The 27,612-nt window shown below is 31.3% G+C and overlaps 1 protein-coding gene and 1 long non-coding RNA gene across 4 annotated transcripts in view; both read left to right on the top strand.

Moving 5' to 3' along the window:
- Nucleotides 1-2,276: 2,276 nt before the first annotated feature.
- On the top strand, nucleotides 2,277-5,132 carry LOC146723508 (uncharacterized). The gene is made up of 3 exons (XR_014924534.1): nucleotides 2,277-2,442; nucleotides 2,516-2,585; nucleotides 4,493-5,132. It is a non-coding gene; the product is annotated as an uncharacterized LOC146723508 (long non-coding RNA).
- Nucleotides 5,133-5,666: 534 nt separating this feature from the next.
- Fhos (Formin homology 2 domain containing) overlaps nucleotides 5,667-27,612 on the top strand; it is a 183,127-nt gene continuing 161,181 nt past the window's right edge. For all 3 annotated transcript variants that reach the window (XM_085481670.1, XM_085481671.1, XM_085481672.1), the window contains exons 1-9: nucleotides 5,667-5,995; nucleotides 20,111-20,327; nucleotides 20,600-21,034; nucleotides 21,351-22,662; nucleotides 23,341-24,656; nucleotides 24,917-25,503; nucleotides 26,721-26,940; nucleotides 27,314-27,413; nucleotides 27,551-27,587. In XM_085481670.1, the coding sequence (XP_085337796.1) occupies nucleotides 5,975-5,995; nucleotides 20,111-20,327; nucleotides 20,600-21,034; nucleotides 21,351-22,662; nucleotides 23,341-24,656; nucleotides 24,917-25,503; nucleotides 26,721-26,940; nucleotides 27,314-27,413; nucleotides 27,551-27,587 (4,245 nt within the window). In that variant the 5' untranslated portion in view covers nucleotides 5,667-5,974. The remainder of the gene's footprint in view (nucleotides 5,996-20,110; nucleotides 20,328-20,599; nucleotides 21,035-21,350; nucleotides 22,663-23,340; nucleotides 24,657-24,916; nucleotides 25,504-26,720; nucleotides 26,941-27,313; nucleotides 27,414-27,550; nucleotides 27,588-27,612) is intronic.

Genomic DNA, 27,612 nt, shown 5'->3' on the forward strand with positions numbered 1-27,612 from the left:
GGTGTCAGAGAGAAGAGGTGGTACGTCGTCGGACCAAACGCGAAAATAGCTCTCTCATCTGTCCCTCTTTCCTGCCGATCTCTTTCAAGCGTACTAGACACATCTTCGTTTTTTTCCTCCTTCGAAATCTCTCCGTTTTTCTTCAATCTCCGATACACGAGATTTAAGCAATTGTTGTTATTTTTTTCTTGTAAAATCTAATTATATATATACAAACATATTTTTTGCCATGTGCAAGTTTGTTGAGTTTAAAGAGATTCTTCTTTATAGTCCTTATTTTGCCTTTACATAACTTTTAATTGCATTTTATTACGATTGCTTTATGTCTTATGTCACCGTTTTTTGACAGATGATTTTTCATTGGAAAATGTAAATCTCAAAGCATGCAAAATGCAAAGTACAAAGTTCTTTCCAATTGCTACCTTCAGTTTTACTCCTAATCTATTGATATTTCTCTTCCATCTCATTTCTTTTTCTTAACGTTCAATCATCTATAGCATACTATTTGGAATTCACTTTCTATAATTTATACATACTTTTTTTATTTCGCCAAAACTTGCTTTCAGAATAATAAATTGCTTTCGCTGTTTGCAATTTACCGCAGCAATGGGATATTCAGCTTTCGACTGATGTGAATCAATTGGGAATCATATCGTTTATTCTGTTTACGAAGAAAGAGACGAGTAGTGTGTAGTGATCAAATAAGAGAAAATAATAGTTCGACAAAGTATCTACTCATAGAAGTTGAGTACGCAATCTTTGTCAGTACTTGCAGATTTGAAATTAAAATAATCAAGTTTTAATATTAAATTAATATCTACTAATGTGTTGCAATTACTAATACAATCTTACGTTTATAATATAAATTGTATATTTTTTTATTAGTTAGCATTAACTAACGAATTCATATAAGAATATAGCATACAAGAAAAACAATACGCGACAAGTAGTTCTTATAGTTTTATTTAAAAAAAAGACTACCAATGATTTCCAAGCCATCGTGCGCTGTCCTAATTTTCTAAATTTAACTTCTTCCGACTCTTATTCAGTTGAATTTCTATGCACTATATCGAAAGATCTTGACTTTCTGACCATGTGCTAACTATTTATATGCAAAACCAACCCTTGGATTGTTTGGTAAATTCTACTAATCTCATGTGAAATATATCGTATATATTTTAATAATTATCACTTAATAATCTGTCGTAAATAGAGATATAATTGCAATCTTTTAAAAGGCTTATTGTGTAATATATTTATATATCTATGTTTTTTTATATAAAACTAATGAATATTTATTTAAATTATTTTGAACAATTAAAAAATTTGATAAATTATAGGAAAATGTGTCTTTACATAATATTTTGATCTGAATATCAATGCATATTAAATGCAAAGCGTCTAGAAGATTTTTTGAATTGGTCGTAATTTATATTAGTATCGCGTCCCCTTTTCATATTATAATATAATTTTCAGCTGTTTCGCTTGGAGTTTCGCACCTGTCATATGCATATCGTTCTATAATTATAGAGTACATTGGTTTAAGATTTGGGAAGAGAGCAAAACAGGTGGGTTTTTGACTGGAAGAAATTTCGTACTAATGATATACTAAATTTATTATGAAATGTATGCGACTGTATTTATGGAGAAGAAAATTGAAATTGAATGTGATTATATCATTCATTTGGACGTTATTTTATTCATATTTTACGATTATAAAAATACGCTTGAATTTATTGCTTATTGGAAAAGGAACTGTGAAAATTAATTGTTAATTATTAATTATTATTATTAAAAAATTTTTTATGTAACATTTACGAGTTTGAATTTTTATAATTATTAAAATAATGCGTGAATTGATCAGAATTCAGGTCATTGGCTAACACTAACTTGTTTGTCGTATAACAACGGTTTCTGAAAATAGTTCTGCGACTATAAACAATATGATTTGCTCCTCTTTTATGATGTAAATCAAGCTGTTATGCACGCTAATACATAATCTACAATTTTGATCGTAATTTGCATATAATTTTGTTAAATATAATGCAACACCGAGTTCACATAAAACATGCATGCTCTTCCATCTCATATAAAATTACTATATTATTTTTACGCTTGTCAAACTTGCAATATGATCTCTATTTAAATATAGAATACTTTTGCATTATAATAGTAGCGGTGGAAGATAATTCTTAATACTCTGTACTAATTCTCTATCTTTTACCATTAAAAATAAAGTTCTACTTTACTTATTAAAAAGTTAATTCATCAATTAATATATCAGGGTTCACGGTTGACGATAACACAAAAGTTGATTCATCGTCTAAAAATTACTACAAAACACAGACCAAAGCTTTTCGATATTGCTACAGAAACTTAGGATGACTAAGTCGCTCTATTCCTGTCCGAAAAATACTCTTCTATATTCGCTGAGAAAGTGGGGTAAGTCGTATAAAATATCAACTCCTCGTCAGTCACGTGTTAATCTCACTGTAATTTTCTATTTTCATTTTAGTGTGTCCTGCAGTGGGGATATAAAGATATGAATTCCCGAAATCCAAAAATAATCACAATGATCCATAAATGTAAGTTTACTTTATATTGCATTTTTTCTCTAATAGACTACTGCACTTTTTAATGTTTGTTATAATATACAGAAATCTATGTAGATTTATATCAGTGTAAAAAGATTTTTTTTTAAATAATAAAAATTATGAATGAGAAAGTCGATAATTCTGTCATCATTATTAATATTATAAAAATAAAAAAAATGTAAATTAATAATAAATAGAATTAATAAATTGTGTCTTTTGTAAATATGTTCATAAAATAAATTTTATAAAATATTGTATTATTTATTTTTTTATATAGTATGAAAAAGTCCTTTTAAATCGATTTTTATAAATTTAAAAGATATATGTTTTATCACAGACATATAGTTTTAGAATTTAAATATTAATTTTACATAAAATTATCGCAAAGAAAAAATACTTATCTTTATTGTAATATTTATGTGTATGAGCATATTTATTTCGAGGACGAAACATTTTTGGATGGATTCGTCATACGAAAGCAAAGCCGGCTTAACTGTTTTCACGATTCTCTCTCTCTTACGTTGCTGCCTATTCCAAATTAATTATTAACACCAAGCATGTGATTGCGGCTAACTCTCGACGTAAGAAGATTATGGGGAATCTATCAACGTCGCAAATACGGATCTAGGTAACGAGGTTTAAATCTAACATTCCTCCCTCGTTTTGTGCTGCAGAGCAATTCAATTGTGTCAAAGTAATACATTATGACATTAATATGACATATAATAAACGTACCAGATTCATCGATTCTTTTTTAATGAGATACATTACAATAAACTGAAAAAGAAATTTAACGTTAAGATGCTATTAATTTTGATGTTATAAATGATTCAGAATTAAAATTATGTCGCGGCATAATAAAAATTCGATAAACTAAAATTATAATTCGATGAAAAAATTATGTCGAGACATAATAAAAGTTGGAAATTATTTTTATATCCAGACATAATTTTAATTCATCAAAATTTTATTATATCGCGACATAATAATAATTTAAGAATTAAAATTATGTTGCAATATAATAAAAAATTGATGAATTAAAACTTAAAATTATGTCTCGACATCGAATTTTTATTATGTCTCGACATAATTTTAATTCATCGAATTTTTATTATGTCTCGACATTATTTTAATTTATCAAATTTTTAATTTCATCAAAATGCATGATTTATTATGTTGTTGCACATCGCTATTTTTGTTAATCTTTAGATCAGATTCAGCTTTTAGGAGCTTTTGAAGATATTCTTGTAGCGCCACCAACTTAGAATGCTTTCAACTCGGAGATCAAAGATTGTCTCAGTCTCCATGGATAACTTTCTGTTAGGTATCTTTTCAAGTATAGTACTTATCATTTGACCACAAAATTTGTCAAGACAATATCATTCTAATGCTTTACGTAGGTTGGCAGCACGAAGTCTATTAAATTGTTATTAAAAAAAAATTTTAACTTACATTTTTGTTTGATTAAGATATCCGTAGATGAAACATACGTAATATTGTATATAAAATATATGTGGTATTATAATAAAAAATGTAATTTTATTAACACTGTCAATAAAAAAAAACCATGTTCAATGCACATATTAATAATGTAAAAAAAAAAAGAGGAACATAATTTTTTATTTGTTAAATATAATATATTCATACTATCATCGTGAGTATGAACAGCTTATGACAGTTTAACATAGTGTTGACAAAAATGGACAAAATAGGATATACTTCATTTTCTTTTTTATTATTTTTAACATAAAACTGCACAATGGCGCGTAGCGCTTGTAATGTTCTAGTTTTAATAAAAAGATAATGGCTTTTTAATTTTCGTAAAAACGCTTCGCGCTTTTACGATGCTTCTGAAGTTAATGGAGAAAAAAAAATAATGAAATACGATTTTTTTTCAGATAAACAAATGCTCGCGCAGAAAAACGTGGATTATGGAAATTTTTCGAACTCGTAGACGAATCTTCAGTTAATTAATTCAAGTTGGAATCTGTCAACGTTCTAACGTCAACTCGGAAACTCGGCAAAACTTGCCGAGCTCTTTGCGGATCACGTTAAGTCCCTCATCCTTGCCCTTCCGCATCGCTCCAATTGTAACAGTGCAAATCCTGTTTGGGGATACCTTGCTCGCGATTTCTCAGAAGAGGTTCCCTCTTTTGAGAAGTTCTGCAGATCCTCGCATGAAGAGACCATCTTCCATCGCGCGAGAGAGAATTTAGCCAGTGGAAACAGTCTTGCGGCAACGTTGTTCTCATTTCCTGAACAAAGACGACCGTAGTTTCGCGAGTGGTTTGTTCTAGCTCTGTGTGTGAGGGAGTGTTTCCTTTGAGAACATCCAGAGGGTTTTGAGAGAGGTCTTGAAGATCCGATGATTAAAGCTGCAAAGTTCTGAATAGTCCGAGCTCTTGTGGAATTTTTGCATGAAAATATGGATAATTATTTGATAATCAATTATCGCGTACGAAGTAAAAATATTTTAATATATATCATGGATTAAGTTCAAATATTTAAAGCTAGAATAATTACCATAAATCTACAATTGTGACGTATAATAATTATAACAATTATACAATTAATACAATCATAATTATAATTAAGACTAGTTTATAAAGAATTAAAAATGAATCAAGTTAAAGCGCGTTTATATAACTTTGAATTTATTTTGCTGAAGAAAAATTGAACTCGGACTGTTGACTACATCTTTATGAACCACTCATGTCATATCGCGATTTCGTTTCCGTCCGAGCGGAAACGCATGTATACCCGCGCACGCGGAATTTATCCGCGCGTTCCTGGTCTCTCTCTTCGTCACGAAATTGCATCTTCCTCGCAGCCGGTGAAGCCGAAGACGAAGGAGAAACGGATGGAGAGCGAGACAGAGAACGTACAAAGCTATTCTTAAAATAGGGCTCGAGTGGGCTCTACGAGTGCGACAAGGAGCGGTTCATCGCCATAACTCCACGAAGCGAGGAGACGAGAACTCGAGAGGAAGAAAGAAGAGGAAACGCAGAGAGAGACTCGAACTAAGAAGAAAAGGAGAAAGAGAGCAAGGGAAAAAGAGAACAAGAGGGACCGCGGCGTGCCTCGCCGGCTCTTCAGGGTCCGAGCTTCATCCGAAACGAAGCGCCTCGTCACTTTCCTCCTTCGCGAGGTCGCGGACAACTTTTCCTTCGAGCGATCGATTATTTCCTAATCCGCGGCCTCGATATCTCTGACCTCCTCCTTTCTTCAACGTCTTATCGCAGTGTCGGTGAATCGTGTGTGACGGTGATGTGACTACTTCTGTGCTTGGTGGTTGGTGAAGCTGACTGCAGAAAGCGTTTCTGGTTCTGGAGACCTGTTCTCTTCTTTTGAGATTTCTTCGTCCTTCTGAGAACAGGATCATGGCATCGTATAGGAGCTACGTAAGTTCTTCACATGTTCACTCTCCGATGACGGCTTCATCATTTTTTCTTCAAAGTCTTCCTTCATTTATAAATAGAAAAATCTTAACGACCTAGCTAACAATAAAGATACTTTTATGCCAGTTGGGTTATTAGGATTTTTCTAGTTATTTATTATTCACTGGCGAGACAAAGATTTATTGATTATGTTCCTTAATTTATATATCGATTTATTTACTCTTCATTCGTAAATTCGTTGGCAATATTATATATGCAAATGTGTATTAGAAGCTATTTTTCTGCTTTCAGTTATGCCCATTTGTTTGTTCATCGTGCGAAAAAATATTTGCAAGTTCCTAAATTGATACATAACACGATGATGCACATCAACGTAATTTCTGTTTGATCGATGAAATTAATATTTTCGCTTATCCTGCGATTTTCATCGATACTTGATCATGCTTTCAATTGCAGCACTTTGCGTGGAAGTATCGGTTTAAGTGGATAACAGGATTTGCATTTATGAAGTCTGCTTTATATCTTTGTCTTATATTGCTGCAAAAAATATCCATGGCTATTGATTATGATTTTTATTCGATTCGAACGTAATTTCTCATTGTGATTAATTTATATGTATGCAGAGTGGCATTACATAAGAATCTGACATCGCTTTGCATTTTTCATGTTTTCGTTCAATTATTCTATTATTATTACGCATCGCTCTTATATGTGAAAATCTGTAAATTTTACAAAATAAAATTTTATTTATTATATATCTTGAAGCATAACAAGCTAATATACAAAAATAAATTAAAGTAGACTGATTTAAAACATTTGATGAAGGCATAATATATTTGAATTTGCTGGCATCATTAAAACTTTTATCTTAATTCAATGTGACTAATATATATACGTACACATATATTCATACGTCTCATAAGTCTCATATAAATTGACATAAATTGGTTGAAATGCACATGCTGAGTTCCCATATGTATATTATCGCTATCCGATTTTCTTGTACACGTCATATAATTTTCCTTGAGCGTTTACGCCATCTAGTAAGACGATTAATTCTCGGTCTTGCGGATCTGGCGTACTTAACGAACGTGTACAGTGTAAATGAGAGTTTTAAGCATACCAAATATTCAAAGGGCACTTTAGCCGTTGGTTCTGCTCGTTGGACCTTGCGTATAATTTGAGTGCTGGCTCCGCTTTCGTCGCAATTATGCAATGTAAATGAAGTCCATTAACTTTATCGTTCAAAGGTCCAGGTCGCATGCTTGCTTATTCCTTCTGCGAACCAATCTGGATGTTTTGCGAGATACCGCTAAATCGAAAAGCTCTCTCAATAGCGAAAACCTGAATGTACTATATCATCCCTTGTAAAAGCAACATCGAATGCGCAATTTTTCGCGATACAATTTTTCATGCACGCGTTTCGCGCGTTAGTGCCTTAATAGATTATCACCAGGTTACGGTGCGATATTCTTTTATTGTGCTGGTCGTTGGTTGCACCAGTTTGCATTTCCGTGCCTTGAGTTTTTCACTTTTAGTTTAAAACTACAACCAGGGAGCGGCGCGATCCCGTAGTGTTTCCAACGCGAACATTGTAGATCTCACAAGCTCGTAATTAAATTCGCTCCTTTATCACGAATGTTTCGTTAGAATTGTACCGGCTTGACTATGCCACGTTGCATGGTGGAGAATTCAACGTGGAGGAAATGAAATTCTGCAAAACGGCGACCACATTTAGAAACACGTTGATACGCACGTATTTGTGTTATATTTAATTATTTAGACCGAAAGTTATATACACTAAGTTTAAACAAAGTGTGTAGTATTTTTTCCTTTAAGAAATTTTTCATACCAGTTATTTAGCAAGTAAAACAATTTTTTAATCATACACGGAGGGAATTTTTTCTTACAATTTTATAAGAGTTTCTATAATTAATATTTATCGCGATAAAAATATTAATAGTAGTACATAATAAAATTAATCGGACGTATTTTATATCTTATTGTGATAAATGTTAATAATATTTTTTATTGTGATAAAAATATTAATCGGAGAAACTATTATCAAATTCTTCCAATACCATATTGTCCCTCGATCACATCATGATTTTCCAAGTAAATTTTAAGACAAAATTCTCTCTGTAGATCCTTCTAATTTAGATATGAAGTATAACAGGTTTTTTCTATTTAAAAACAACGTGGAATTTTCAAAGCACGTTGCTTAACGTTTAAAGAGCATAAGTTGTGAAAAGAGGCTTTCTCGAAACCAATCGATCTTTTTATTACAAAGTGCATCGGCGAAGGAAGATCCCGCGCATTCAGTAGATGCAGTCTGACTCGCGTAGTACATAATAAAATTAATCGGACGTATTTTATATCTTATTATGGTAATTTTTTATTGTGATAAAAATATTAATCAGAGAAACTATTATCAAATTCTTCCAATACCATATTGTTCCTCGATTATATCATGATTTTCCAAGTAAATTTTAAGACAAAATTCTCTCTGTAGATCCTTCTAATTTAGATATGAAGTATAACAAGTTTTTTCTATTTAAAAACAACGTGGAATTTTCAAAGCACGTTGCTTAACGTTTAAAGAGCATAAGTTGTGAAAAGAGGCTTTCTCGAAACCAATCGATCTTTTTATTACAAAGTGCATCGGCGAAGGAAGATCCCGCGCATTCAGTAGATGCAGTCTGACTCGCGTCAGACTAACGGAGCGCCTGCGGGCTATAAAAGATCGATCGCGGCTCGCCGGAAAGCGCAGCACAGCCGGGATGCGGCTCGATCGTTTATCGAAGGAGGTCGAAGCGATCGTTAGCGACTTCCAAGTACGAATCCCTGGCTGCATGCCTCCCAGAAACATTTTCGTGCATCGGAGCGCCACGGGTCGCCCCGGCGCGACACGACGCGGCCAGCAAAATTAGCCGGGTCTTTCCGAGACGGAGCATCCGCCTCCCAGCATCCCGCGTATCTATATACGTGTATATATTCGTGTATAAAGCTTTCTTCTCTCTGCCTCTTCTCGATATATACGTCCGCGATCGACGCTGGAAGCGACGTCATATACCGGGTGTCGAATTTCAAAGGCGGGATAGCGTAGGGAAGATTTGTCTTAGAAGCGATTTGCGTTGAGCTTGATACGGTATACGTTGGAAGCACAGGCAGAGTTTTCCGCCGAAAACTTCTCCGAGAGAGATCTCTCTTCGGTCTGCATGAGGTTTGCCGTCGTGGACCAATAAGGATTTTTGTACGCGACCTGGATGCGCAAGAGCGAATATACCCTTAGGTTGTGAGGAAGAAGCCGTCTTTTTCCTCGAGCTCTTCCAGATGACTTGGTATAACGCGCGAACGGAAGTACACGTTGTGATGTATCACGTAAGACAGGAAACTTGCAGACAAGATTCCGATCTCTTCCCGAATTACTTTTTTGTCTGCAGAAACAAATATATTGAAATGTACGCTGAAAAAATTTATTAACTTGACTAAACTTTTTAATTAAATATTATTTTGTTAATTGAATATATATATAATAATATTTAAATTTTAAATATAACAAAACGTATATTTGACTTAAATACTAATATATGTTCTATTAACAAAATAGTAATGTAATTGAAAGGTTTAATCAAGTTAACAAATTTTTTTCAGTGTATATATTAAATATAGATGAAAGTAGAATGATTTAATGTTATAATACATTTTTGAATCAAAAAATTAAGGATGAAAGAAAATTTATTGCAAAATAAGAAGTCAAAAGTAAGGCATTACGCAAACATTTTCAAATTAAGAATGAAAAAGTGAATTAATTAAACATGACGTGTAATGAATCTCTAATGTATTTTTTTCTCAGCAATTTTTTTAATATTCCTGACATTTCAATTTTCTTTATGTTTTTTTTTAATTCTTTTACAAGCACAAACAATATGCTTGCTTATGTAATAAATGAGGACCTTTTTTCTGTTGATTAGCTTGATTGTTTTACATCTTTTCATAAAAATCATGTAAAACAACAGTAACATTTGCACTGACCAAATTACTGATCTCGGCATAAGTAAACCACACGAGGTACATTCGATGAAACTCTGGATAAATTTAGACTTACTACGTACGTTTGCGTTCTACTTCCTAGACAGACATCGCGTGCATTAGGCTTTAAAATTTAAAAAAGCCTAATCAATTATATACGAAATGTGTAACATACACAGAAATTCTCCCCATTATAATTTTTGTTTAATTTATTTAGTCTTACGTAAGCAAAGATGCTTGTAAACTCGATTCTTTGCGACGACAGGCAAGAAGACTTAATAAATTCATAATGACGAAAGCGATGATTTGATTGAAGGTGAAAAATAGTTGAAACACTTAATGTTAATAATTTAGCTGCATGCAACATGCGCTTAAAAATTGGAAGAGCTTATATGTGTTAAAATGTTCTAAAGAAGATACAGAGAGCAGAATCCGGACAGCGAACCCAGATTTAACGGCTTCTCTGAATATTCCAGAGAGAGCAATCATGGCTGCAAACGATGGCGCGAATGCTTTTAATCGAGCGTACTATTTTTTTCTTTTATATCTACTTTATTCCTTTTGCGTCGCAATAGAACTTGATATTTATTGCTACGCAACTCGAAACCACTTGAGAAAGACGGAGACGGAAACTTTTCCTACGCGCCGGATTTAGCTTTCTTGATATTTCGTTAAAAGATTTTATGAATACTGTACAAGATGTATAATAAAATATTAAACGCCAGCTTGAAAGAAAAGTATTATGAGTGAAGAAGATTACTACAAATCTTGTTCGAAAAATTTAAATTGCAAGTTTAAATTGTATATATGTATAAATAATTTTATTTTTATATGAGAAAGCGCTACAAAAATATTATTTTTGCATCTTGAGAAAATTTGCCGTGCAAAGTTTATTATTAATCTTGACAGTTTTATTATACTTTCTTTGAAAAAAAAAAAAAAAATATATATATATATACATAAAACATCGCACACAATTTATATATACATTTTTTATATTGATAGAACGCAACAAGAATGAATGTTGCATAGAACACGAAAAATGAGAGCATAAATGGTAAACGAGATTTTGCGACTATATATTTAAACATCGATCTTGCTATTTTTTTTATTCAAATAATGATAAAAAATAGACAGACTTTAGTTTTTGAATTTGATGGGTGGAAAGAGTGCGGAACTGTCAGATGTACACATTATAAGAGACAGACGTGTATAAAAAAAACTGGTTGAACTATGTTATTGAATTAATCATAAACTTCGGCAAACACTGATGCTAAAACTACCACGTGTTTACTCTGTCTGTTCTGACTTCGAACAGAAGACCTGACAGTATTCGAATGTTATATTCATACCTCATGCAAATAGATGTGCACCGATTTACAATTAAGTAGAAAATGATTTTCTATTTAAAACTTAATACAGAGCATCTCTTACCTAACATATATTTGTATAATAAATCAAAATTATGAAAAAAATAAAATAAAATAATTATGTAATTTATTAATAAAAATGTAACTTACAATAAAAAAATATTTAAAACGTGCTCTCAACATCATTAAACTTATATTTCTTAATGTTATTTTTCCTTCCTTATTATAGCATTTAAGTCCTGTTAAAAGTTTTCTATTTCTTCCTCTCTGCCTCTCTTTACTCTCTCATTATAAAAAGTTAGACTCTATCATGTAAAAAATTATAAGTCCTTAGCGTTTAATAAGAATACTTGTTAAAATAGCTAATTTGGTTTGCTTTTAATAAAAAATATCGAGTGAATAAAAAGCAACATGCCTTATTAAATTTGGATAGCACCGCTGTACGAATAAGAATGTGTTAATTATTAAAATATAATCGAACTCTCTATATAATTTTACAATTTTATATTTTTTTTCGTCGAAAAAATGTGATCGAATCAACATGTTATATACTGTATAAACTATTCAACATGCGTGTTGCAACCATCAAAACTATTTCATTAAATCCGACAGCGAAGCCGAAGCTGCTGAAATATTTGCCATCAAACTCCCAACGAAAATGGATATTTCGACATCGTGCCAGAACTAGCGTCGATGCACCGACGCTATTTTGACGTCGTTGCCTTGTTAGCGACGCGCCGTGCCGCATCGCGCCGGGCAACAATGTTGTTGGCAAACACAGCTGATCTCGCGGATCAATTGTCGGAATTGAACCCAATTTCACCTCGCGCTAGGTTGACCTAGTGCATGGTGTCGACGAGTCTGATCGATAAGCGCGCGTCTGCAAATATTCGACGTGTGAGGCGTTATGTGAGGAATCATTCTTTGCATTCAGAATCAAATCATTTTGCAACAATTCTAAACTCGTTTAAAATTCTTATTAGTTTATTCTTTATTGTAAGATCAATTATGCAAACCTTTCGACAAATCGCATCTAATTATAAAGAATTATTCAGACTTTAAATAATAAAAAAACTTTCGCCAATTTGAACATGATTGCTTTTTACAAGAATATATATATATAGGGGTTAGATTAATAGTTATGCATAAAAAAGAATTAATTTAATATACTCTTAATAATACTCTTAAAGATAAAAATAATAACTATATAATGAATTCTGTTAACTTGCAATAATATATTTTTATTTATCTGTGATATTTTCCGGTTTATTATTTCGATGATAATGAAGAATTGTTTTACAGAAATGATTTGTTACATAGTTTTATGTAAATGTATGACAGTGGAACGAGAAAGTAAAGAGCCTTGAAAAATTATGCATTTCATACATATAGAAATAATATGTCTATTTGACAGAACAAACTCGTTTGCATGTGGCTGGAAGAATTTATGATGTATTCGTCGGTGTTAGATTCAATTTACGAGACATCGCTGAAATTGTAGCTAGTTCACTTCCGCATGTGATTGCAAATTGTACCATCATTTTCCAGGTTTTACATTTATCGCATAACTGATTTATTTCAATTATTATTTTGTCGAAAATTTTATAAAATGGCAGATAACAATGTTTTTTAATATTTTTCAAAAAATCAAATACTAGAATAATTATTTTTTCTTGTTTCAATTTTCTCTTTTCAATTTCGATATAAAGAATATTGAATTTAATATATATTAAACAAAATTATATTTATGTGTAATTAAACTTGTACAAAATAATTCTAAAAATTTTTAATAATAACAAAATCAATCGTCAGAAATGTCCTAATTTTTGTTGTTTGAAGAAATCATTTGCTATTATCAATTATATATATTGTATACTATATATTGTTATAAGTTTTTTAATATATCAAAAGTTTTATTTTTCAAGAGAAATATATAAAATATCTCTCTTATTTTTTTCTTTTATGTCACAGGAGATTTATTGTTAGCTTTATAAACGTATTTATAGAGAAGAAAACGAGATCCAATATTGTAGCAAGTGTTGACATACAATAACACATTATTGCTTTCCAGAACTGTAGTCGAATATTTTAGATGAAAGACATTAAATACACTGAAAAAATGACTAAATTAATAAATATTTATTTGAATACTTCCAAATGAATCATTTATTTGAAATAAATAAATATTTGATTTGTTTTGAAAAAGATTTTCTTCAAATAAATATTTTTTATATCAAATCAATATTATTAGTTTCAAGTAAATAATGTATTAGCCAGTATTGAAATAAATATACTTATTCGAGTTCAATAAATTTTTTTTTCAGTACGTAGAGACGCGCGATCAATACTTTGTATTCGACATGATTCAACAACGACAGCCATAATAATGAGCGATTTATCGGCTCGTAATGCTACTGAAAAGTTTGCCATCTTTGAAACCGGACAGAGAGACTTTAGCCGCAACTTCCGGCAGCTTACACAGTGCCAGAAGTTTTCCAATTACACGACGAGGCCGTCGCAATTTTCCCATCAGAGCCCTTACCCTAACATTCTTCAATCTGTACTTCACCCGCGAACGAATCTTTTTGCTTCGCACTTTTTCTAGTGCTGCTAAGGTTTTAGAGAAGTTAAGTATCATCGGATACTCTACTGTAACTTATTACGAAACCAGATTTTCAGAGAGAAAGAGAGGAAAAGAGAGAGAGAGAGAGATATCTATGACGTAATAAATTATTTGTCAAATTAAAATTGTATATATAAATTTTTTTATGAAAAAAATATGATACGAGAGAGAATTTGACGAGAAATGTCAGATAAATATTTAAACATTAGAGAATCAATTATTTTTTATATAAAAGAAAATATGTCTATATATGTAATATTAAATTATATTAAATGTAAAATATTACATTTTGTTATTGTGCATTGATGACTCTCTTGTTAAATTAGAAATAATGTAAAATAAAATAATAGCATCTTTTTATAATACAACAAAAATAATTTACCATTTCTCATTTTCATGTTAAACAATAATATTAATTTTTCTAGTAAAATATTGTATATAATATAATATCTTTTTAATCCCCTTAGTGTTTAATGATTTTCTAATTATTTATTTGACAAGTATAGTTTTATACTTTGGAAGTGTAATTTTTTGTTTCATTAATCAAAAACTTTGAATAATCTTGTCACAGTATTACGAACATGTTTTGCTCCCCTATCTATAAAGCGGATGATGGAAATTTATCCACTTGCGCCATGGCCTCTCTCAATATCGAACATAACGCGAAACTTATATTACATGATTTTAATATGTGTTACAGAGTGCGGTATATTTAAGTAGTCAAAAAGGAAGTTAATGATTATGACGTCGGAAAAAGCAGTTATAACGATGACTGTTATTGATGTTCTGCAAAATTTGTTTCTAAAATCGTCACATGCGTTTACACGTGTGGCGGTGTTCCCTGAAATTACTTTCCCGATTCACATTATGAGATGCCGGAAATCTTGGCATTTATCCAATATGTGAATTGTAAAATAACAGACCGTCGGACGGCCTAATTTGCTTTCTGATGAAAACTGGATGAAAACTATACGAGACCTTTCTGTGATGTGTGTGTATATGGAATTAATTCTTTGCATGCATATTAAATAATTTAAATAATAATTGCAAAGTAAAACTGATTACTAATAAGTAATTAGCATTTACATAGAAATATGTAATATATATATATATATATGTGTGTGTATTTAAAAAATTAATTTGTATACATACCGCTATAATATTTAAAATAATCTAAAATTTGAATATTTTTGTATGTAACATTATCATAAATTATTTTGAAACACAACCAATTTTATTAATTTTTTTCTATTTAATAAAAACATAAAAAAATTATAAACCTAACAATAGGAGATGTATTATTTCTCTAACTTTATTATAAGCTCACGTTCCCCAAATCGTTGATTAGTGGTCTAGAAGAATCAACGTTTCGACTATTTTAAAATACATACAATTAAACAACATTTTCGTTCTGTCGAGCTCATGACAGCTGGTCACGTGTTATAAATTATAATAATGCATCGAGTCGAGAGGTTAAATCAGGCTGACATTCTTCAATTATCTGGCCTCCCCTCAAGCTGATATCACGATGCATCGCCCACATCCTCATCAGTGTCATTGAGAATGTACCGCATCATCACGAATAAAACGTTTCAGTCTTTTTCTCTCTACATATGTCGTGAGCTTGAATATTTCTTTCAAACAAGTGAAGCATTTGAAGCGATAACATGCTAAGTCATACGGAAAAGGAAAGCTTACAATATTTATAATTCATATAATATATATATATATATATATATATATATATATATATATATATATGTATATTATATTCCGGGACAATTTTATTAAATACACAATTATTTTTTAAACTATTAATTTCTAAAATTATTATTAAGCGTAATAATCAACTAAAATGTTCAATCAAGATGGAAAGCATAATTAGTTATATCTTCAAATAATCTAATATTTTATATGTATTTTGAAAACGGGAAGAGGACTTTACCACTTTTTTTTATACTAACAAAAAATATTTATTTTATAGAAAGGAGAATATATTTGAAAACGTGCATTAACGGCAAAACTATTTTTCTATTCTATATAAAAGCATCATATAATTAAAATTTTTTCAAATATAGAATGAAAAATGCGTGATACCTTTCATTATTTAACAGTTCATAAATATGTTTTGATACAATTTTCGAAAATCGAGACTTATGAAGATATGATGCGCGGGAATATTAATGATTTAACGATAAATATTCGCATATTCGAATATAAATAAAGGCAAATATCAACGCATAGTGACATTGTTACTTTTATATATTCCATGTGATATGCAATAGAGCGTATTCGCGCGTTTGTATGCAATGATACGATATTGCGTTGGGTTTATCGATGGCTACAAGCCGTCCTTTTTTTACGTTCTCTCTCGTATTCATGTAAACTCGCAAATTTCCGAGCCGAATGCAGACGCATATTCTGTCATGTGTATTTCTGCACGCATAGATCGCACAGTCAAACATAGAGTTTGCAACACGGAGCGTTTGTTATTGTGCAAACACTATAAGTTTGTGTATAAAATGCATTGTCAGGGTTTTAATACCGGCGTATTTGACACTCCAGCTAAAATTCTTCCATTTAAAAAATCTATCCTTAAAGCGGATAGAGTATTTGTATGAAAGCATATTCTTTCATATTTTATAACATTTTTTCGAACAAAAGAGATGCAATAATTTTTATTAAAAGGTATTTAAATTAAAATTATGGAAAGTTTCTATAAAAAAGCTCTTTTAAGATAAAAAGTCGATTAATTTGTGTGAAAGCATATTCATACTTTATAACATTTTTTTAAACAAAAGAGATGCAATAATTTTTATTAAAAGGTATCTAAATTAAAATTATTGAAAATTTCTATAAAAAAGCTCTTTTAGGATAAAAAATCGACTGCGGAAGATAGATATTTGTACTTCGTGCGATAACAGTATATTGAATGTATATTTACAGTATTGTCTTGTTGTGTAACAACAGATGTCTTAAAAGCAACGTATGTACAAGTTGTGTGCCCTTCGTGAGTTGTTATAAAAAATAAGAAACCGTAGTGGAGATAGAAAGCCGTGCACGTTTGCAACATTTTCTCGCGACCATTCTCAATCTCATCGATAGAGATAAGAGGGAAAGTCTATATGAAGGCGTTCTATGCTGCTTCGTGTACATCTTGTAAAGAATAAAAAAAAGAGATTGGCGGAAAACCCGCGTAACGAGGCCGATTGCTTTCGCGACGGAAATAGAGCGATGAATCCAATAACTTATGGTAATTTTTGACGACGAAACAAGCGTCGTAAACAACTATTTTTACAAGTGATATAAATCAGCGTGTTGGGAGATTCGTCCGATACAATATTGCTTTCAATGCGACAAGATATCGCAATAAAAAATGATATTGAAGACTTATTTTTGTCGAAGGATGCTGACGGATTAGCAAATCAATGCATCGATAAATCACCAATTGATATTAAATATAGATCAATCGTAATACGCTCAAAAACAATTTGCAAAGATTACACTGAAAAAAATTGATTAACTTGACTAGCTTTCAATTAAATATTATTTTGTTATAATTAAATATATGATAATATTTAAATTAAATATAACAAAATATATATATGTATTTGACTTAAGTACTAATATATGTTTAATTAATAAAATAGTAATTTAATTGAAAAGTTTAGTCAAATTAATAATTTTTACTTATCAATTTCTTCTTTTTAATTTTTTTTCTTTCTCTTTTTATTTTATTCTTTCTGCTACATAAGAAAATCACCAATCACAAAGAAAGCATTGGAGTTTCTTCTCTTTTCTACTATTTTAAAAAGATATTAAGAAGGGGGGATTAAGGAGTCTCAAGATAAGATCACTCCATTTGAAAGCTACATTTTTCATGTTATATTGTAAGAGTCCTTCATTATTTGAGTTCGAAGAGTTCTCTTGCGAATTCTTTCGTGAAAGGACAAGTAGCTTTCTAGCAAACTTGATATATAATTTTATTTTTCTTTGTTTATAGAAAATTTAGAGTAAAGATACTTTCATTGTATAACATTAACTCAAGCTATGGATGAGTCAGAATAAATTGGTCATAATTTTCTGAACACAGAAATTGTAAAAAAAAAAAAAATAATTTTGTGATTATCACAAATCGATATTTCAATTAGTAAATTTGCATTTGGCAAAAAATATTTAGAGAAAATTTATATATTATTAATTTTAATTATTTTTATAAAATATATGTGTTCTGTACGTTTTATATAATTATTATTGTTTTTAAATGTAATTTATATTGAAAAGAAATTTGCTCGATATATCATTGACAATGAAATTTTTGTTGAAAAAAAGAAATACATTATTAAACATCATCTCTTTCTAGTTTAAATCTAGTTTAATTCGGCGCAGATGTGATAATGGGAATATAACGCGATAAAAGGATTTATCGTCTTCAACGTAGCGCAGTGTTTTCGCTCGGAGGAAATGCTTTGACGGTCTTAAGGAAAACGACTATTGTAATTCTATTATCGCATTGAATAGCATTAGCATAATAATAAACGACATTTTTTATAAATGTCGCAACAGGGAAAATAAACTGAAATAGGTGTTTCTGTGAGTGTATTATTGCAACTTTACATTATTTTCAAATTAATAAAAAAATAGGCAGCAAAAATTCTACATTTTGATATTGTTTATAATTATTGCTTATAATAGAAAAAAAGAGTCTTATTTTTCAAGAGCTGTCGAAAAAACAAATTCTTATTTGTGCCACCCGTTGTATCAGTGAGAAATGCTAAGGTTATTACTCCCAGGCCAGGTTAATACGTTTATTTCGAGATTAGGGCATTTCGCCAAACTTATGTTAATTATACGGATTATCGTTTTTCGTTTTTGCACACTCGCAGATGACGCGAATTGGTCTGTTTTAGACTTCACGGAAATAGTTTACCACTCATTTGATTTCCTTCGTCTTCTATCTTTTCATTTTATTTATGATCAAACTAAAGTATTTTAACGAGAAAAAACTATTAATGGAGAATATAAAATTATATATATTCATAATTCGACTGTGAACTCTTAGTAATTAAGTTAAATCAGTTTTGCGTCTATAAATTTATTTGATTTTACATAAAATTAGATTTTAAATAGATACGATAATTTTATGATAGCAGTGTTTGAATATTTTATTTTTATATGCTTATTTATATATTATTAAATATATAATTATTAATAATTAAAATGTCTTTTTAAATATTTGTATAATCTATATTAGTGTCGCAATTATATATAAATCATCATTATGTCTAAAGTTGTAGAATGGTTTTATGTTTTAAATATACCGGAATTTATGTAGCTATAATTTTGTAACTATAGTAGTTAAATAATAGCTATACTTATTGTTAGATTTATATTTATTTATCGAGCAAAAAGTTTGGTTGAAAACGTTCATTAGAAGCGTCTTCTCAGTAATATGCAAACTATGCATTATCCGTATTTTCCTCAGTATCATTAATATCCTAGGACATCCACAATCTAATTTCTTGTAAGTACCTTATTGGCTTAACGTCCGGCCCTTTCTTGTTACCGTAAATAAATGCAAGAAGCCGTTGATGAATCTTGTCAACGTAACAGATTAACAAATATTAATATATGATTTATACTAAAGAAAATATATTTTACCAACAATTTGTTTTTGTTTGAAAATTATTGTTGCTGTTTGAAAATGAATTATTATATCTATATTTATAATTATATTATGTATAGAATAAATAAGAATTTATGTGTATACATATATATGTATATTTATAAAATGTATATATATTTTATATCTATAAAATATATTATATTTTAATATTATCTAATTATTAAATTTAATTTTATTATTCTCAACGCGTTTCAATAAAGATAACTATTATCTAAATAAGAATTCTTAATGATTATAATAATAATTATAATTTAGAATTAAATTATATATAATTGTAGTTAATTTTAAATTTCATATTAATTATAATTATATAGTAATTTAATTCTAAATTGATATCTCTATACAATTTCAATATATATAAGACTAGAACAATCGGTGCATTATATTTTTGCTATTTGCAATTGCAGGGCGATGCGGGAGCATATCGGAGCAAAACCGGCGTCGGTATCGCTAACACGTTCGGTAGGAATACTTCCGGCGGAAACATGCCAAGCTGTAGAAGCAGCTATTCCGGAATTACGTCAAATTCTACTCGAGTTGCCAATAAGGAACGAGCGTTTGGTTTTGGAAGTCCCTTTCTTAAAAAGGATAAATTTGAGGAGAAAAATACATTTAAATATTCATGTAAGATATTCATTTTTTTCAATAATTTGTATTGAGAATTTTTTAATTATTTATATAATTTAAAAGAATTATTATATATATATATAAAGTATTTAAAAGTATATTATCGATGAAAAATACTTTTAAATACAAATTAATACAATACATATACATATAATAATTCTCTTAATCTTCCATAGATGAAGATCGAAATAAAATATATTTGTATGTGTATAATTTATATCTTCAAATAAATATAAATATCAAAATAATTATCTTCAAATTTTTCGCAGATACCAAAGATACTGACAAAGGTCGATTGCATTCCGGAAGATCGTCGTCTGAAGACGTGAGCGCGAAGAGCTCGTTGTCTAACAGTAGGTCGTCTCTCTTCGAAAAGTACTCGTTTTCAGCTGGCAAAACATCGGAAAAGCCGTCTTCCGTGTTGGACAGATATAATCGACCGGCTTCGCGCGGAAAAAGCAGAGAGCCGGAAGGAATATCACGGTACGGATCCGGCACATATCCTGGATCGAATTTCGTACGAAGTTATGGCAACGACGGTAGAATCGAAAAGAAGGACCACCCGCCAGTCTCCTACAGAGGATTACGTCCCAATTCCGGAAAATCATCACGCGAACCCAGTCCGGAAATCGGTGTCAAAAAAACTAATTCCTACAGGATATATTCAAGAGCGTCATCTTATAGTCGCTCAGCTGTTTCGCCCAGTGAGTGCAATTTTTTAAATAGATATTATACATTATAAATCACAAAAGATATGAAAAGTATATCATTAAATTTATAATTTAATTATTATTACGCAGCTTTACAGATTTATTCAGATTCTTCATTTTTTTAATTTAAATATTTGAAGAAAAGACACTTTGAAAAATAAAATTTTAAAAACTCGAAAATTTTTTTTATTGAATTGGCAATGAGTTTTACAACTATCAAAAATTGTACGGCAATAAATATTCTGATTTTTTTCATAGATAAGTCTTTGAAACTGGCGTGAAATAATGAATTTAAAATTTGATCTTTCAGCTACGTCCGAATCAAGCTCGACTACAATTTCAACGAGATTTGGCTCGACAGCTGGTTCACGATTTCTCTCATCGCGAAACAACGAACAAGCGTCCACGGCCATAAATTATTCTGCGGCGGACAGATTCCGAAATACGAATAGTAAGTCTATTAATCAAAAAGACGAAGAAGAAACCAAGCTCGCTAATATGCCCGACAAAGACGATAATCACAATAAAACGTATAAAGCTTCAAATCGAATGGAAGACGACGAGATCAACAATAGACTTTCTGACAGCGAATTTGTGACGATGGTAACCAGAAGTACTTCACCGACACCACCAGCTTCTTCATCCTACGTCAGAAACAGACGGGCGGAAATCGGTATCGTTCATCAGAAAGAAGTGGCCAGATCTCGAAAATTGCCGGATACCATGGACGAAGAGACCCAGTGCGAACGAATTGAAGAAACATCGAGATTCTCGAGGTATGGAAACAATAGAGTGTCCGGTTCACCCTGGTCAACGTACCTGGATAAGTATTCGTCGAACGCAACGTCAGTTGGAGGCCCATCTATGTATTCTTCCAGAGGATTCGCCAATGCAAGCTCTGCCAGTGGTAGATTCAATAGCTTCGCATACGCGAGAACGAACGAAGCTCAGACTAACGCGAGAAATGAGTCTACTGCCAAGGAATCGTCGAATTCTAGTCAAGAAACTCATAGTTTCAACAACAGAAATCAAAACGAGAAAGTTTCTAGCGGCTTCAAATACATGACTAGCAATGAAAATTCAACGTCCAATGATGCAAACGAATCGTCGAGCGCGCAAAATATTCATGCCACGAATAAAGAAATAAGTGAAAGTAGAATTCGAGATAGCAAACAGAGTTCCTGCGAAGAACGGAAAACTGAAATGGGCGGGAATCCTGATAGCTCCAGAATTTTCAACCAGAATGTTGCATTTCACCGCAAAGATAATTCAGTGGAGAATACCCAGGAAAGCAATGATAGTCGTGAAGATTGGAATAACAGACAAAGTTCTACCTCGAGGTGTGATGAATGTAATCAAAGAAAATCTTCTATTTCGCGAGTTGGACGTAGTTCGCCAAAGAGCGAGGTAAAAATTTCCAAATGTTCTTCAAAGCCTGAAATAATATCACCGAAACGAGAAGGATATTGTGAAAGGAGAGGATCCACTCCAAAATCTGATGCCAGTTCTTCTTCGAAGAACGAGGAACCTCTTCGAATTGTTGAAGGACATTGTCAAAATCAAAGTGAAGAAGTTATTTCTGAAAAGCGTGATACTTCGCAGAGAAAAGATTCTACATTGAGGTATGTTATTCTTTTATTAATGAAATATATTTATTTATATAATTTATTATAAATAATTATATATAAAAAACAAATATTTCTTTTATATTATCTATGCATTTATCTCTATGAAATTATACTCCTAACTTTTATCGTAATGTGTATAATAAATATACGATTAAAAGATTAATTGCATGTTTTATGTCAAATTTATATAACAAATTTTTAACTAATTTTGACAATTTTACAATAGTATAGTTTTCGCAATACTCAACATTATAATACAAGTAATAGAGAAGAATTGTATATAAAAATTATGTTAATATATGTATTTTATGTGTATATATACGTGCATTTAATCATTTTCATATATGTTTATTTAAATTTTAATTAAACTAATGTTTATTTTAATGTCGCGATATTATGAAAATTAATTGTTAAAAATTTAAATTTTTAGACTTTTTACAAGCATAAATAAAAAGAATATCATTTCTCTCCATCAATTTTTAAAAATTATATTCACACAAAAATTTTTTAATCCAAATTATATATTAAAAAAATTCACAAATTCTATAATTTTATCATATATTTTCCCCTAAAAAACATTAGAAAAAGAGATCTTGAAATTTAAATGAAAACATTTGATTCTAAATTCGCAAGAGATATTATGTCGTAATTAGTGTTTTTTTGTATTAAAAGTGGTTCTTCACAAAGTCGTTCGACACCACAGTCCCGGAATGGATTGACCAGGAATATGTCGCGTCAAATGACGCGGAATGGTTCGTCAGACGGATCCTTTGTAAATATGCCAATTGGCAGATCGAAATCATCGTCAACTAATTCAATGACGAGTCAGGGTACAAAAATAAAGACGACGACACTGCCCTCGTCCGGCAAATCATCCGGCGGTTTGGTTCCGCCATCAGTAAATGTACGACAAGGCGGTTCGCCGGACGCTCGCGGCAAACCACCTGTGCCGAAAAATGATACTACGACCGCTGTCACATCGAAATCCATCGTGGCAACGAAGTACGTGAACAAAGATTTCCGCAAGTCGACCTTGAACATGGAGAACGGCGATTCCTCGCGCTCCAAGTGCACGAGAAGAAAAAAGAGCCAAAGAACCATCTGCGTCAACTCCAAGAATGCCGAAACGACCACGGAATACATTCCTCAGACTGTCTCTTCGGACTCTTCGATGAAGTCTGATCATCATCAATCGAAATTGCTGACTCTTTCAGGAAGATCGAAGCATACACTCGGAAGGAGCGGTTCGAGTGGCTCGATGAAATGGAAGGAATCGAGAGGCGAATCAAAGTCACCCTGCGGAACAAAAAAGAGGCCATCTAAGATGTCTGTTTCCAGCAATAGTAGCCGGTCGACCTCCGCAAATTCTTCCAGCAGCGACGATGATGATGAACATGCAGACAGGTCGAATTCGAAACGGAGAAGAAAACGAGCGTCGGAATCGCCCAAGTCGCTTGAAAAAAGAGGTAAGATCAGTGCAGGATCATCAAGAACAAGTGTGCTAATGTCATCGGCTGATGAGCTATCCATGATGACAGAGAAACCACCCAGGCCACCGTCTAGTCCAAGATCGAGAAGTGATCGCGCTGCAAAAACAGAAGAGGCCAAGTCGTTTCTGATGAGAGCTTTAGCACCAGTAACGAATTTTTTTAAGAACAGGAGTCAAGATTCGGGTGATGCAAGTAAAGGTAGTTGGGTTGATTCCAATGAAGAGAACTACGAAATTTGTAACAAGTCGGGACAGTCATTGTCAGCCTCAAAATCAATCAGCCAGAATCTGCCAAAAGAAGCTAGTTTTAATAATATTAATTCCGAGAGAAATGACGAAATAAAAAGAAACCATACAAGGATTCAGCATCAGTCTTCTGACGAGAAACCATGGTGGTTGGATTCAAATTCTGATAACGTTCCAGAGGGAGTTGAAAAAGCTCGATGGAACGAAGACATCAGTCAAGACACAACAATCAGCACAGCCTTACCGGACGATGGTATGCTAATTTTTAAATATTTGTAATATACTTGCATTTATTTTTAAATATTAATATCATTTATCAAACTCAAATTTGCATATGTCACCAAATATTGCAGTATATATGTACCATATATGTTTACCATAATTATTTTAATATAAAATAAGCAAACTATATTTAAATTTTTATCTATATTGTGTTTAAATTTTTAAATCTTTCAATTTAATAGTTTTGTAATATAAAATATTTGTTATTTGATTTATTGCACGTGTTGACAGGAAAGTGTAAGCTGAAATTTTGGAGACAAGAATCGGGAGAACGGGCCTGGTGGTTGGATGACGTTTCAGCGGAAGCTGAAACAAAGAGATCACCCTCATCGGCATCTCCCGTTTCGAGACGAGGATCTAATCGGAGCAGTTTTCGATCAGCCGATCGACGAAACCGTATCAAGCACCAGCAGTCCGGTGAACGAGCTTGGTGGATGAGCGATGATCCCGAGAACGTCCCGGAAGGTATTGAGGTCATCCCTGCGACATTTCCCGATAGTCAAAGTGTTGACAAACCTGATAACTTCGCCGACAACGGGAGTCTCGGCTCTTCAAAGCCGCTTAAGAAGATCCGGCACATAGAATCTGGGGAGAAGGCTTGGTGGATGGACAGTTCCTCGAATATTCCTGACGGGATCGTCAGGATTCCCGTGGAAACCAACAGCACTTCCGACTCCTCCGAGTCTTACGAGAAGATCGATATCGGCGTTAACTCTGAACCTGAATCGCGCGCGAAGAGAAGCCTCTCTAGATTCCCTATCGAATTTCCGCCACCACCATCCGAGGAGCCGTTAGGAGATCGCGCGAGTCCAGAAGGGGTAAAATTAATTGTTATATCGTGCAGCATTCATCGCGTAATCTCTCGGCGTATACATCATTCTGATAACAGCCTCGTGCAATCCCATAAATCTTTGATCGTGAAAGATTGAAGTAATTCAAACAAAAGGGAGGGAGAGAGCGAGAGATAGGATTATGACATTTTATAATTAAATTATTAATGAAATATTATTTATAATATATTATTAGATAATAAAAGATAAAACTTATTTACTCTCCAAATTTCTTGGAATAAACGCTCACTCTAAAAGAGTAGAACCACATTTCAAAAGAATAGAATTTTACTTCAATATTTTTAGTTTTTAATTATTAAATTTTAATTGTCTGAAACACAATTACATAAAAATAAAATTCTCTTAGTGCCTAAATTTTAATTCTGTATGCATTTTAAAATAATTCAATATTTGCAGCAAATTAATTACAAAAAAGTAAAAAGATAATCTAATTATAAAATAAAGTAAAACATTAATTTACTCTCTAAATTTCTTAGAGTGAAATTCTACTCCAAGAAATTTAGAGAGTAAATCAATTTTTTATTTTATTTTATGAATATGAATATTGAATTATTTTAAAATGCATACGGAATTAAAACTTAGAAACTAGATTTTTATTTTTATGTAATTGTTTTCGACAATTTAAAATTTAATCTTTAAAAAATAAAATGATTGATAAAGATGAATTATTTAAATTGCTTGAATAATATAACATTTATTATTGAATCTGATTGTTTTAAATATTAGTGTCAGTTATTTTTTTACTTTTTATTCTTACATATAACATATATTATATTAAATATAATATAAAAATGTTATCAGCTTTGATGCATATTATAATAGAAATATGTTTTATTATTGCATTTATTCGTACACTGAAAAAAATGTGTTAACTTGATTATACCTTTCAACCAAATATTATTTTCTTAATTGAACATTTAAAAATATTTAAATTAAATATAACATATTTTAGTCTACCAAAATGTATATTTGACTTAAATAATAATATATGTTCAATTAAGAAAATAGTAATTTAATTAAAAGATTTAGTCAAGTTAACAAATTTTTTCTCAGTCTATTTTGAGATGCATTAAAATACTAAAAGGCCAAATGAGATTTATTCAAATTATGATATATAATTAATATACATATATATATGTATATAATTATTACAGAAATGTTTGAATTCGTTATTTTTGTCGCAGGTCGAAAATCCACCTGACCCGCCAGACAATTATAATGGACGAGACTCACCTTATGACAATGTGCCGACAACTCGAAGATTATCACCAAGGAAACGACCCTCCACATTACCATTGTTCATTGGTCAGCATACTGACATCGATGACGTGCTCGGTGATACAAATACCCTCTGCCACAGTCCTGTTCTCTCCCGTGTTCGTAAACAGGAACGCGTCGAAGAGGGTGAGAATGAATTTAGTGTCACTTAACGATCGATGCTATCGTACCCGTACACTGTATCAGTCTAATGTACCGAATCGTGTTCAACAAAGTGGGTCGGCTTAGATCTTTACCATAATATTAAAGCATATATGTAGATACATCATATATATTAATGTAAAATAATAATGAAGTAAAAAGTAAATTTGATATGAAAGACATGAGAATGTATCTGTATAGAGAATTAAGATCTCTGCAGGAAGTGTGAATTCTATTCATATTCTTATATGCATAAAGTAAAATTTATTGATATTTATTTATGTTTTAATAAGTTCAATAATATAAAATTGTTGAAATATTTTAAATAAATAAATATAACGTATTTCTGTTATTGCAGATTCTTTTGAAAACAGCTCAGAGTGTGAAGAAATAGATGCAACTCAAGTAATTATTCATGACAGCACGCCAAAAACACCGGTGATTCAACGAAGAAATCGGTATGTTTCGCAATAATAATTCAATAATAGATATTTATAAATTGCATATACATCTGATACCTACACATAATTTATAATAAACACAGCATATATAATGTACATTATGATATATGATGATTATATTTTTCTATTTTTAGAGACAATAAGAGGATTCAACCCGATGGCTACATCCCGGTAAGTTTTGTCGTGTAAACTTACA

This window comes from Nylanderia fulva, unplaced genomic scaffold (genome assembly GCF_048542155.1).
Source record: "Nylanderia fulva isolate GAGA-0341 unplaced genomic scaffold, ASM4854215v1 Scaffold19, whole genome shotgun sequence".
NCBI classification, from domain to species: Eukaryota; Metazoa; Arthropoda; class Insecta; order Hymenoptera; family Formicidae; genus Nylanderia; species Nylanderia fulva.